The 12453-nt window shown below is 44.7% G+C and overlaps 2 protein-coding genes across 3 annotated transcripts; one reads left to right on the top strand and one right to left on the bottom strand.

Annotated features, from left to right (window-relative positions):
• Positions 1-455: 455 nt before the first annotated feature.
• On the top strand, positions 456-6736 carry LOC119287577. Of its 2 annotated transcripts, none has more exons than XM_037567144.1 (10): positions 456-668; positions 1529-2418; positions 2735-2864; positions 2959-3407; positions 3517-3597; positions 3698-3796; positions 5096-5254; positions 5342-5428; positions 5533-5604; positions 6113-6736. In XM_037567144.1, the coding sequence occupies exons 2-10, from the start codon at positions 1633-1635 to the stop codon at positions 6404-6406; spliced, it is 2157 nt and encodes a 718-aa protein (XP_037423041.1). In that variant the 5' UTR covers positions 456-668; positions 1529-1632; the 3' UTR covers positions 6407-6736. The 2 variants fall into 2 exon arrangements, with proteins under 2 accessions (XP_037423041.1, XP_037423042.1); XM_037567145.1 differs by lacking the exon at positions 456-668 and adding an exon at positions 751-835.
• A 1340-nt stretch (positions 6737-8076) lies between these two features.
• LOC119289477 (probable glycerol-3-phosphate acyltransferase 3) lies at positions 8077-11947 on the bottom strand. The gene is made up of 2 exons (XM_037568789.1): positions 11135-11947; positions 8077-9175 (listed from the first exon to the last, which is right to left on the bottom strand). The coding sequence occupies exons 1-2, from the start codon at positions 11921-11923 to the stop codon at positions 8291-8293; spliced, it is 1674 nt and encodes a 557-aa protein (XP_037424686.1). The 5' UTR covers positions 11924-11947; the 3' UTR covers positions 8077-8290.
• Positions 11948-12453: the final 506 nt, after the last annotated feature.

The raw sequence follows: 12453 nt of genomic DNA, 5'->3' as shown, positions 1-12453 counted from the left end.
TGGGCATTTAATATATTGTTTTTGCTATTTTTCAACTAAAATAAGTATTTAAGCCTCATTTGGTCTTTCAAGTCGGGCTTTGGGCTAAAAAAAACTGAGCCCAAGCCTGGCCCAGATGTCGGGCTTTTGGGTATGGGCCACCGGGTCGGGCTGCCCATGTGCAGGTCTAGCTAAGATAGCCCCTGGGCCCACTTGTGTGAGAAAAACACAAGACATGTGCACAAACAAGAACATACAAAGAGCGCCACCGTATTGCCTGGGCGTCCGATCTGATCTGAGTCGGAGAGAAAGACCATCAACGGTTAAATCATGTTCCACGTGGAGCCGGATTCACCAGATCCTCTTCGGGGCACGCCAAAAGACCAAATTACCCCCTCTCTACCCTCCACCCCCCACCCCTCTCCCTCTCGCGCTGGTCCCCTCTCCGTGCTGTTCCCCGCTCGCTCGCTCCCCCTCCTCCGCTCTCCGGCGCCGCCCAGCGGACCCCGACGCCGCCCTCCCCGCGGAACTCCGGCGCCTTCCAACGCCACCCGACGCTGCTGTTCGCACGGAGGCCCCGCGCCCCCCGGCCCCCTTCGACGCCGCCCCTCCCCGTGGAGCCCCGGCGCCCCGCGGCCTGCCCGTCCCCGACGCGCGCCGCCTCTCCCGCGGAGCTCTGACGCCGCCAGGTGAGGGTTCCTTGCTTTCCTTGTATGCTCCTTCGCGTGATTTGTGCAGTCCCCTAATAAACCCTAGGTCTTGTGGCGGAGGTTGATCAATGGCGTGGTGGGAGGGATGAGATGCTGCCTTTTTAATGACCCGTGAACTTATGTGGTGACCTGTGAACTTATTTGGGGTAATTCGATAGTCACTATGAGAGAAATCTTATTACTTTATGAGCTATAAAATTATTTTTTCTCGGATCAATCGATTTGTTGTTATGTTTAGAGATGTTGTTTTTGTTGTCTAGTTTTGGAGGAATTTTGTGCCATAGCCTAGTGAGTTTGCCAATTTCGAGTTAGTTAAGGGGCTGCTTGGTTCCTGCCCAGGCACGTCCCGCCAAATCATGGACGTCGTTGGCGCGCCAAAATATCGGCGAGCGATTTGTCCGCCGCCGTTTTGCCAGCGCTTTGGCGCAAAAACAGAGTGGAAAGGCTCAAGTGGGGCTGGCTTGCCAAAAATTTGGATTCCATCCAAACAGGATACGAAGCACCGGTCAACACCGATATATTGGCTAGGCAGGCAAGGGCGCCGATCCAAACAGCCCCTAAGAGTCTGGACTTGCTCTTGGGGAAGTGATGTGCTCAAACTCTATGACATTGGCCATTTGGCCTAGCAATTTAGCTACTCCCTCCGATCCATATTAATTGTCGCTGATAATATGGTTCCATATTAATTCAGCGACAATTAATATGGTTCGGAGCGAGTAGCAAAATCTGACACTTCTCTGGTTGTTTGTCTGCGTGTCGTGGACATGAAGGGTTCAATGTCTTTGAAAGATTTCTTACTTTGGAATCAATATTTATGATATGCTGTTCTGTATCCGCAGGTAGGGTTTGACCAAGGGAAAACGGAAAGACATGCTACTCCTTCCGTGTGAACTACCGTGATGCATTGCCTAAACTGAGAATCCACCACATCTTGAGTGAAATCATGGCGCGAAAAGGAAGTCAAAGTAAAAGTGGTCCGAATCTTGCTTCACCTAATCGGCAAAATACAACTAATGGTGATATACTAAATACACCAGAAAGAGATCCAGTGCATGGTGAAGATCCAAGTTCACATCTTCAAGGTAAATCAAATGGTTCTGGAGGGAACACTGGCCAGAAAACAAAAAGCAACAAGAAGAAGAACAAAAGCAATGGCACCTCCTTTGGTAAATCTGATGACATAACTTCACATAAACAACAACCAGAAGATATCAGTACTGATATGCAAAATTCAGAAGAACCTGGGCCACCTTTCAGCAGTACCAGACCAAGAAGAGATGGCAAGAAATCCTCACGGCGTGGCTTTGGTAAAAACTCATCAGTAGAACAAACTCCATTGCGTATTTTGACAGAGCAAGTCAAAGAGAAGACCAGGCATGTTACTTCCATGGCTGCATCCTTTTTTAGAACCTCGATGATGTATGTGATGGAAGAAAGCAAAGTATTAGTTGAGAAAAATAGGCCAGCTATCACAGCTTTCATGGCAATGGCAGAAAAAGGGCGTGCCTATGCCCTCAGCAAAATGGAGTATGTTTATCCTATTGCTCGGGCCTGGATGTTTAGTGCTGGAAAGCTGATGTTGCTCTTGTTGACTGTTTGGTTAGACTGCAACATAAGGGGCTTCGATTCTCTGCTTCGTCTGGGGACAAATTCCCTTATTGCAGTACTTTGGTGCAGCATGTTGTCAATTTTTGCAATGATTGGGATAAAGAAAATGCTCATGTTCATGGTATGACCAACTATCTTTTTCTTCTTTTCTAGTTGCCTTGCTGACAATTTAATGTTTACTGTGCTAACAGTGGTTTGGACTTGGTCAACATTTATTTTCTGCACTTTCCTCTCATGAGTGCAAGCGTAGTTTCAGTAAAATTTCTGATCACTAGCCTGTTTAGTCCATGTAACATGTATAGTCTTCTGCAGTTGATGATGCCTTTCTAAGGGTTTATTATTCTCTCTTGCTTGAAACTTTGAATTGTCAAATCAAAGTAGATGTGCTTAATGTCCTGGCAGTATTTTAATATTTGCTATTCTCTCTTTGTGACCAGGTGATTGCTGCTTCTGTGGTTGCTTTTATTGGTATTGGTTTTGCTGTCCTGATTGTCGCGGTGCTTGCAGTGGTGATTTTATGGCTGTATGGAAGCTTTTGGACAACAAGCACTGTAGTAATTGTTGGAGGTCATATTCTACAACTTGTCTACTATTCCTTTGAGACCACTCTTACTAAACATTTCATAGTGTGTAAAGTTCACTAACATTGCTTAAAATTCAGGTGCTTCCTTTTTGTTGAAGCATGAACGATTTGCTCTGCTTGTCACCTGCCTATATTCAATGTATTGTGCAAGAAGCTACATTGGATGGCTTGGATTACTTTTGAGCCTGAATTTGTCTTTCTTTTCAACTGACGTTCTAGTCCAGTTCCTGAAGAAAAATGTAGACAATGAAAATGGTTCTTCAAGGAACTCTGATCAAAATTCAGACAGATCAAGCAATTTCTTTGGGGAATTTCAGCAATCATCAAAAGACAGCAGCTCACATTCTGGATATACTCAACCTTCTAATCGTGGCCCTGGTGATCCGTCAACAAGTGGAGCTGAGGAGTTAACCTCTGAAGATGAAGTGGCACGTTTATTGAATTGCGCCGACCACTATTCAGCATTTGGATTTCGCCCGTATGAAATCATAGATGTATCAGTACTCAAGAGAGAATACAAGAAAAAGGTGATGCTAAAGATAAAACTAATGTCAGCTGTATGAGTGCCATATATGAATGTTCATATGCTGCAAGGTTTGATTATATCTTTGTTAATTGTGATTACTGATTTTGCAGGCTATGTTAGTCCATCCTGATAAGAATATGGGCAATGATAAAGCTGCTGATGCATTTAAAAAGCTTCAAAACGCATATGAGGTTCACATCCGTTCATTGTTGAAATAATTACATATTCAATTAAAATATATCTTTTTATAAGATCATGTATGTATTCATGAGTCCACAACTGTACACACAGGTTCTTCTTGATTCAGTGAAACGAAAGACATATGATGATGAGTTAAGGAGGGAGGAGCTACTGAACTACTTCAGGCGGTTCCAGGGTGCTTCTCAAAAGGTTTTCCTAGCTATTCCTTACAAATGATGTTTAATATTTATGCTTTGCTTGTTTTCTCTTATATCTTCTTTCCTTAAAAGTAGTTCCATGCTAGTTGGCTCCTGTGTGAGGGAAAGGTACTCAGTTTAGCTGGACGAGAGAATCACCCTACTGTGATGTTTCAATTAATTATGGTGTATTGACATGTTTTTGAAGTGCATGAGAAGGGTTTGCATTTGGACTATTCAATTTCATGATAGTTCATGTTTTTCAGGTTAACCTGAGAAAAAGAAATTTAAACTGCCAGCAATCACTTTACCACTTACGAGTGGATTTTGGATCTGGCTGATTTGTGCTTTGCTGGATTTGCAAAATCGCAATGCATTTTTTTTTTCATTTGGTCTCAGTTAATTGAGGACAATTTCGAAAGGCTGGCCCAGTAATAGTCATAGTTAGTTGAAGTTGATTTGACCAGTGGTATGGATTTTACTGTTCAGTTTAGTTAAGTTCCTAGTGGAAGTTGATCTGGCCAGGGAATTGGTATGGATTTTACTGTTCAGTTTAGTTAAGTTCAATGTTCTTGTGTGCATGGCGTGTGTTGGAAAAACATTATATTTTGCTGTCCATAAGCCCTGATTTAATGTTTGGAAAAGCATTATTTACCAGAAGGGTGCTGGATGGTTTCAGTGGCAACAATTGCTCATTGGTTTTTGACCCAGCTGTAGACGGTGTCCTTGATTGCTCTGATGCAAACATGCAGTTTCCATGATGGTTTGGTGTCATGGTTTTGATGTGAAAGTGACTTCAGACATTAGGCAGTTCGATTTTTGGTGTATGGAATCATGTTACATGCAATAGGTTCATATGTATTCGTTGCAGTAAATTTTTTTGTCAGTCTGAATAGTGTGACGTTCCTAATATTATGTATCGTTTTGTGTCGCAATTGTAAAATTTATTCTTGCAACTGCCATCGGTTGTTTATGAGACTAGTGTTTGGGAAATGTTTATGTTGGTTTAACAATCCATTCTGCCAAGGTGGTCTGAGATAAAAACAGAAGACACAAGAATAGTAGATGTAGTATCTACATATTAATACAGCTTCATAGTCTTGCAGTTTGCTTTAATTTATCCTCTTTAAAAAGTATCAATGTGCCAGAGCCATGAGCTGGTTGCGAGATCTTATGGGTTTCACCTCTAGCCTACCCCAACTTGTTTGGGACTAAAGGCTTTGTTGTTGTTGTTGTTGTTGTTTAGATAGTATCAAATATGACTACTCATCTGATAGCCATAATTTCTTTGCTGTTTTATTTTATTTACTAGAAAGGAGGACATGGTACATTCCAACAAGGGTTTAGCCCCTCTGAAGGTGTTGATGAAGGACCTTCTGCTCTATCGAGAAGAATAGCCTGCAAGAAATGTGGCGATTTCCATCTGTGGATTTATACAGGAAGACCTAAGTTGCAGGGCAGATGGTGTCAGGTATTTTCTTTTGGTATATGGCTGTGGTTGCTTTTGATTCTGTGCTACTAGTAAATGTTCTGTATAAGTTACTTTTCTTCATCACAGGATTGTAAAGAGTTTCATCAGGCTAAAGATGGTGATGGATGGGTTGAGCAGTCATTTCAACCGGTCCTATTTGGGATGCTGCACAAGGTAATATCAGATTATTCCAACTCATGATATGACCAACTGCAAAAACTTTTAGCCACCACAAATGTCTTGTGACTGATGTCTTGTGATATTTACAATTTATGCAGCCCGATCTGCCTCGTGCATTTGTTTGTGCTGAAAGCAGCATTTTTGATGTCACCGAGTGGTTCAGCTGTCAGGTGAAAATTTATATGTTTTATGAATATCTTCTTTATTACATTTGATTGCTCATAAGTTTGATCTTTGGTCAGTACATATCTATGTGTTGTAAGGATGGCTACTATATGGTATGGTACTATGGTTAGATGCTTATCTGTTTGAATCACTGAAATCCTGTGTTTCTTTCATGAGAACTGTGACCAAGAAACTTTGTACTAGTGCAGTAAGTTCAGTAAGGGGATCACTTGCCACTGTTAGTTTGAAGTTTAGCCAGAATCTCTGTGGGCATTGTCTCCAGTTCTCAGTTTACTATTAAGATAAAAAAAATACATGGTGCATAGGAAAGCAGTAAACGTACTAAATCATAGCTACAGCTAGAGGAATTTTGCATGGTTTCTGAAATCTGAGGCGTCGAGTGGAGTGACGCACTTCCAGTCAGGGTCATTATTTTCACACTCCGCCTATTAAGCAAAAAGAGAAGCAAAGTAATTTATGAACTGATACACAAATTTCTGTTTTCTTCTCCAGGGAATGAGATGCCCACCGAACACCCACAAGCCGACCTTCCACGTGAATGCCAGCTTGGCAAAGGAAGTTAGTGGCAAAGGGAGCACGTCAGGGCCAAGGGGTGGAATCCCGAACATGGATGCAGGAGTCGATGAGGAGTTCTTTGAGTGGCTGCAGAACGCTATGCAGTCTGGCATGTTTGAGGCACAAGGCGACCCCCCTTCTCCAGGCAGCGGAACCCATGCAAAGAGTAGTGGTGGTGGCGGCGGCAGCAGTAGTAACAGGAAAAAGAGGAAGGGCAAGAAGCAATGGTAACTCCCCTGGGCAGGGAAAAGATAAATAAACCATTTTGAGTGCATCCGCGCAAGACAAATGGCCAACTTAGTTCGTCCCCGGATGCTAAAGGCTGGCATGGTACGCATACGCTGAGACACCATCGAACATCCTGACTCGACTTGGTAAGATTTCAAATTTCGAGAATCGAAATTCCGACGAAAAACGAGAGCATGTATGTGTATGGCAATGCTGGTGGATGTATTGTTACTTGCCTTACAATGAGGCCCAAAAATGTTACGCTAAGTGCAAGAAATATATGTCATTATATCTGGTAACTTGTCTATTCTTCTCGGGATGGACTTGCATTTATTTTGCTGAGGTATCAGTACTGGAATGAACAGTAAAAATGTTTATCTTGACTTTGTTGTAGTTCTCATGGTCTTCTGATCTGACTCAACACTTGATAGCATACATGATGGTGAAAGCTAGCTGCTGAAATGTCCAGTTGTACGTAGCCATCACTCACCAGTACCATTAAGCTCCCAACCAAATGGCGTAGCAAATCAAAAAAGAAGCTACCAGGCACCACTGGCGACAGTGACGTGCCTCTGCTTAGCCACAGTGGCAGTGACATGTCCCTGCTTTGCGTGATGATTAAGCTTGATAATGACACAAACCTTAAAACACTTTCCATCATCATCTGGTGAGCTTTAGCATCATGTTTAAGTTACAAATCTCTGTTACCTTTTCCAGGACAAATCCAATCAGTCTAGGTCCCGCCTCAGTAGCTTTGTGTACAAACACAAAAATTAGTAGAAATCATAATTGTTGCCCTTTATATGGACTACTCTCTCTGACCCCAAATAGATGATGTATAAACTTGGCTAGAAAGGTAATGCCTTCTAAGTTTGACCAAATATATACGCCCTCTGTCAGTCTGTCCCACAATATAAGACCGTTTTGCAAGCTAGCCATAACTTGAAAAACGGTCTTATATTATTTTTATTATCATTATTTTTTTAGAAAAATCTGTCTTATATTATGGGAGGGAGGTGAAGAAAAATATCAACAACTACAATATTGAATAAACATATTATGAAATATATCAAATGTGGGATATATTGATATTGATTTGGTGTTTATGTTCATATTTTTGTATATATGCTTGGTAGAATTTAGAAAACATTGATATTTTGACTTAATTTATACGTCATCTATTTGAGGACGGAGGGAGTGCAATTTTGAGCTGAGTGATGCGGGGTTTTACACGATAAGATTCGATATTTTGTTTTCCAGCTTTGCTAAGACTTCGTTATGTCTCAATCGATACAATATTCCTTTGATCTTGCATGGAGATTCATACAAACTTTTTCTTTTTTCTTCTTATATACTATATATCACTTGGCTGAGACCTAGCCACACCCTTTGTTTTCTCTTTCAAAGATGCATGCAAATTTCAAGAACAGGGTAGGGTTGCTGATTGTCTGGCTAATCACGAGATGGGCCAGATCCATCGGCTAGGTCTCAGTCAAGCCACATAGTATTTAAGAAGTAAAAAAAACTGAAAAAAATTGTACGAATGTTCATGTAAGATCAAAGGAATATACCATCGACTAAGGCATAACGAATCTTAGTCGACTGAGACTTAGCAAAACCGTAAACTAAAACTCACTATTCAATCCAAAACAACAAATCAAGCAAAACCTCTGTATATTATGATTGCACAAATAAATAAATCGCACACTGTATTAGCGTGATACTCCGTATTTCACAAAGCACCCCGGACAGCACACATAATCCCTGACGAACACAAGAGACGCATATGCGCTGTACACCATCAGCAGCGACAACAAGCTAGCTTTTGTATAGTACTGGATTGCACCACTATTCGTCAATAATAGACTGCGCTGGCATCAGCTGCAGCTAATTCTTCGTGCCGCCGTCCTGGGCGGCGCCGACGACCCCTTCGTTGCCGGCGAGGATGAGGTACTTGTCCCTCCTTGTCAGCCCGGTGCGCTCGTACCCGAGCGCCTCTGCAACCCGGCGCTGCACCTCGTTCGCCACCGCGCGCGCCTCCTGGCCGCCGCACTCGACGGGGTCGAGGAACTGCACGAGGTAGGACGGCACGGGGTTCATCAGCAGGTACAGAGGGTCCAGCATCTTCCTGCCCCGCGCCGTCGTGCCGTGGAACATGTCCACCGCCAGGTGCAGCGCCACGGGCACCACGTCCACGCCGCCGGCGGCAAGCTCCGCGAACAGCGGGCTGAACCGCAGCAGGAACGGCTCCCTGCACGTCGTCCCCTCCGGGCACACCACCAGCCCGCGGCGGGCGAGCTGTGCCTGCATGGCCGCGCGGTCGGCGGCGCGGTCGCGGGTGAGGCGGAACGTGGGGATCGGCGCGAGCATCTCCGACAGGCGGCTGATGCTGTAGGTGGCTGCGGAGAGGTCGCGCCGGCCGGCGGCCGCGGACACGCACAGCGGGTCCAGCAGCGACCGGTGGTTGCACGCGAAGAGGTTGCTCTTGCTCTTGTCCCCGGCAGAGGGCGACGAGGACGCGATCATGCGGTTGTGCATGCCGAGGCTGGCGAGGAGCGGCACCGAGAGGGAGAAAGGGAGCAGGAGGAAGACGGCGGTGCGGAGCACGGCGAGCGGCGCACCGAGCGGGAGCCACATGAACATGGCGAGCGTGGCGGCGGGCGTCGGCCGGAAAGCGGTGCGGCCGTCGTGGAAAACCAGGGGCTTCGGGTACCGCCGCGGGTGCAGCGCCTCGCGCCGCCGCCGCGTCGACTCCGTTGGCACGTACACCTCCTGCATGCATGCACGCACGCAGGGCAACGCAATAAATTGTTAGCGACAGCTCACCAACAAAAGTCAAAGAACGATTATGCTACGCTACATGTATACGTACTACACGATAGTCGATAGGGAATATTGAAGATATGCTCCAATTAACGGCCAGGATGTTAACTTAAAAGTAGTTGCAAACTAGTACTTCTACTAGCTGTCTTTTTCAGAATGGCGTTGAAGCAGTAGCTCTAGCTTTCGAGTACTGCTGGGGATAGCAACATCGATGATGATTAATTTATCGATGAAGGAAATATACATGCATGCAAGAGTGAATAGGAGCATCTGAATTTTTAGGTTTATGTATGTGTTCTGTTGGTGCATGCATTTTCTCAACAAATTCATAGGTGTGCGTGGTGTTAAAACTTGCAAACATTCTGGAAAAGTATGATCAAAATTAAACTAGCACACGAAGATAATAATGGTAAAATCTAATAATTTACACTGTCCCTAGCTAGAAAAGTGGAATATTTTCTTCTTTTGCACTGTATGTATGTTTGATCATATCTTCGCGTAAATTACTAAAATAAGATGCACATCATGAATTGAATGAAAAGGGCTAGGTGTTGGTGTAAATAGAAGTCTAGAACCATCTCCCTCATTTTCGGGAAGGTGTTGGACTGGACAGTATCTCTACCTATTGAGCACTGCTCAACATAGGACTACTTTTCTCTTGAAAGCTGACGTGTTGGACAACTTATTTTGGCACGATCATGCACGGCTCTTTCCATATATATATATCCAAGCCTAGCTAACTACTGTAGGAGTAAAAAAAGGTAGTAGGATACTGTGCAAACACAGTAGGTGCATGCACGCATGGTGGCTTGCAATCACTGATCGAGGCGTGCATGTGCATGTGCATTCAGTCGAACGAGTTGAGTTGACGTATGATCCATGCAATGCAGTTCACGGCCGACACCGGACACGTACGCACCGCGCCAGCCAGCTCAACCACTCGAATTGGCTAGGAGGATGCACATCTCAATCAGGAAAAATCTAGTATATATGTGCCGGCGTCCATGCAGGAGCTATATATACATACAGATTTGACAAATTGAACCTGGCAGAGAAACATATTGCTTGCTAATAATAGTACGTAACATCAAGAGTAACATGCAGCGGTGTGAAGGGGTTGCATATTCTTAAGCTACATGCTTTGTTTTAAAAAGGAATCTCAGTCACTTCTCTAAGCAATAGAACCATATAACGCCCAACCATCTCCATTTATTCCCACCACACCAGGTACTCCCTCCGTTTTCTTTTAGTCCGCATAAAAGATCTGTCTTAAGTCAAACGTAGTAAAGCTTGACTAAAATTATAAGGAAAAGATATCAACGTTCATAATATAAAATCGATATCACTAGATGCATCAAACTTTCATATTGTATATTTCTAGTATTGTAGATGTTGATAATTTCGTATATATATTTGGTCAAACTTATATGCGAAGTAAAAACAAACAAAGGGAGTACTATACAAATTATAGTGGAAAACCGCAAGAACATTTTGCTAGAATTGCACACTTTCGAGACTCCATTTTTAGCAAGGCTTAGTGATGTAGTAGTACTACTACTAGAATTTTGGGTGACTAAGACATAAAAATTCCAGGCAATCAAAAATTAGCAAAATTAATAATATGCCTAAACTAACCCAGGCTATCTTGTCTAAGTAGATACGTTTGTTCTCACCAAAAAAAGTAGAATACGCTTGCATGCGAATTTCAGTAACAGTTTCTTTCTTTTTGGTATCTTTTTTCCATCAATATCTTGAACAAACACGCTCATCCCTTAATTTTTTTTCTTTAAACTTATCTCGCTTATTTTCAAGAACATTAATAGCATGCATATCAGCGCCCTCTCGCTTATTTTCAAGAACATTAATACAGCATGCATGGAGTAGTAAAAAAAACCATTGGTGGCTAACCTTGCAGTACTTTTGGAAGATGTGCTGAAACGAGCACCCCTGTCCACCAATGCCGACGACGGCGCCGCCCTTGGCCCCAATGACCTCCTCCACGTCCATCCTCCTCGCCACCTCGCCTTCATCCTCCACGAGACCCAGGTAGTACCCTCCGAGCTCCCTCAGCTCCGGCGCGATGACGGCGTCGACGGCGAGGTACTCCTTCAAGAACGGCTCCACCATCGCCCTCGGCATGCTGCTCACGCAGACGCAGCGCCTTCGCCGCCGCGCGCCCCCTGACGTCACTGGAGCAGACGTGGCCGCGTGGAACACCTCGGCGCTCACGTCCTGCAGGAACAGCTTGGGCATGACGGCCATGCCCAGCCGGCCAAACGCGTCCTTCCGGAGCCCCGCGAAGGTCACCATCACCATGGCCTTCATGGCGAGCTCGTCCGTGAGGAGGCGGAGGAGAGGGTAGAGCAGGAGCAGGAGGAGGCCGCGGAGAAGCCCGCCGGCCTCGAGGACCACGAGCATGAAGTAGGGGAAGGTGGAGGAGGACATCAGCAGGCCGCCTTCCACCTCGCACACGATGGTGCCGCCGCCAGCACGGCCACCATTATCGTTGTCATCGTCCGTCGTCCCTGGCGCCGGGAGCGCGTCCAGCGGCGCCGTCGACGACTCGTGCTTGTGTGAGGGTGGCAGCCTCTCGGTGGCCGACGCCGGCGCGGGTGGCGCACGGGTGATGAGAGACTTGAGCCGCCGGATGAGGATCTTGTTGTACAAGAGGAGGGACTTGGTGAATGCTTTGGACATGGCGGCGGCCGGCGGCGAGTGCTACCACAAATGTTGAGGCAGGTGTAGCGAAAGGCAGAAGACGCTCCATGTGTTTATATAGATAGGAGAAAGGTACGTATACGTGTGCTGGCGTGTAGCTAGTGCACTAGCGGGGTTAATAAATACTCCCTCCTTTTCGGTTTATAAGGCTCAGATCAAAAATCTCACTAACCAAGGTAGATGATGAGTGGTGGAATACTTTTTGTAATTTGTAAAATCATCCAATTAATGCTCTTGTTTTCCTCAAAAAAGTATGTTTATGAATGCATTAATTGCAATGCATGCATGCATAAATTACATGCATTGGTCAATTTTCTCTTAATACTTGCATGCAATGATTTAATGCACATTGGAATCTGAACATGTAATGAAAAACAACCAAATTGAGCCTTATAAAATGGAAAAACTAAAATTTTGAGATAAGCCCTATAAACCGGAAAGGAGGGAGTACGCGTTGGTGTTTAATCTTGTCACCAGAGGCTCATTCGGTTTGGAGGAAGCAAAAACAT

Source organism: Triticum dicoccoides, chromosome 4A, assembly GCF_002162155.2.
Source record: "Triticum dicoccoides isolate Atlit2015 ecotype Zavitan chromosome 4A, WEW_v2.0, whole genome shotgun sequence".
Taxonomy (NCBI): Eukaryota; Viridiplantae; Streptophyta; class Magnoliopsida; order Poales; family Poaceae; genus Triticum; species Triticum dicoccoides.
This window is presented reverse-complemented; position numbering and strand designations above follow the sequence as displayed.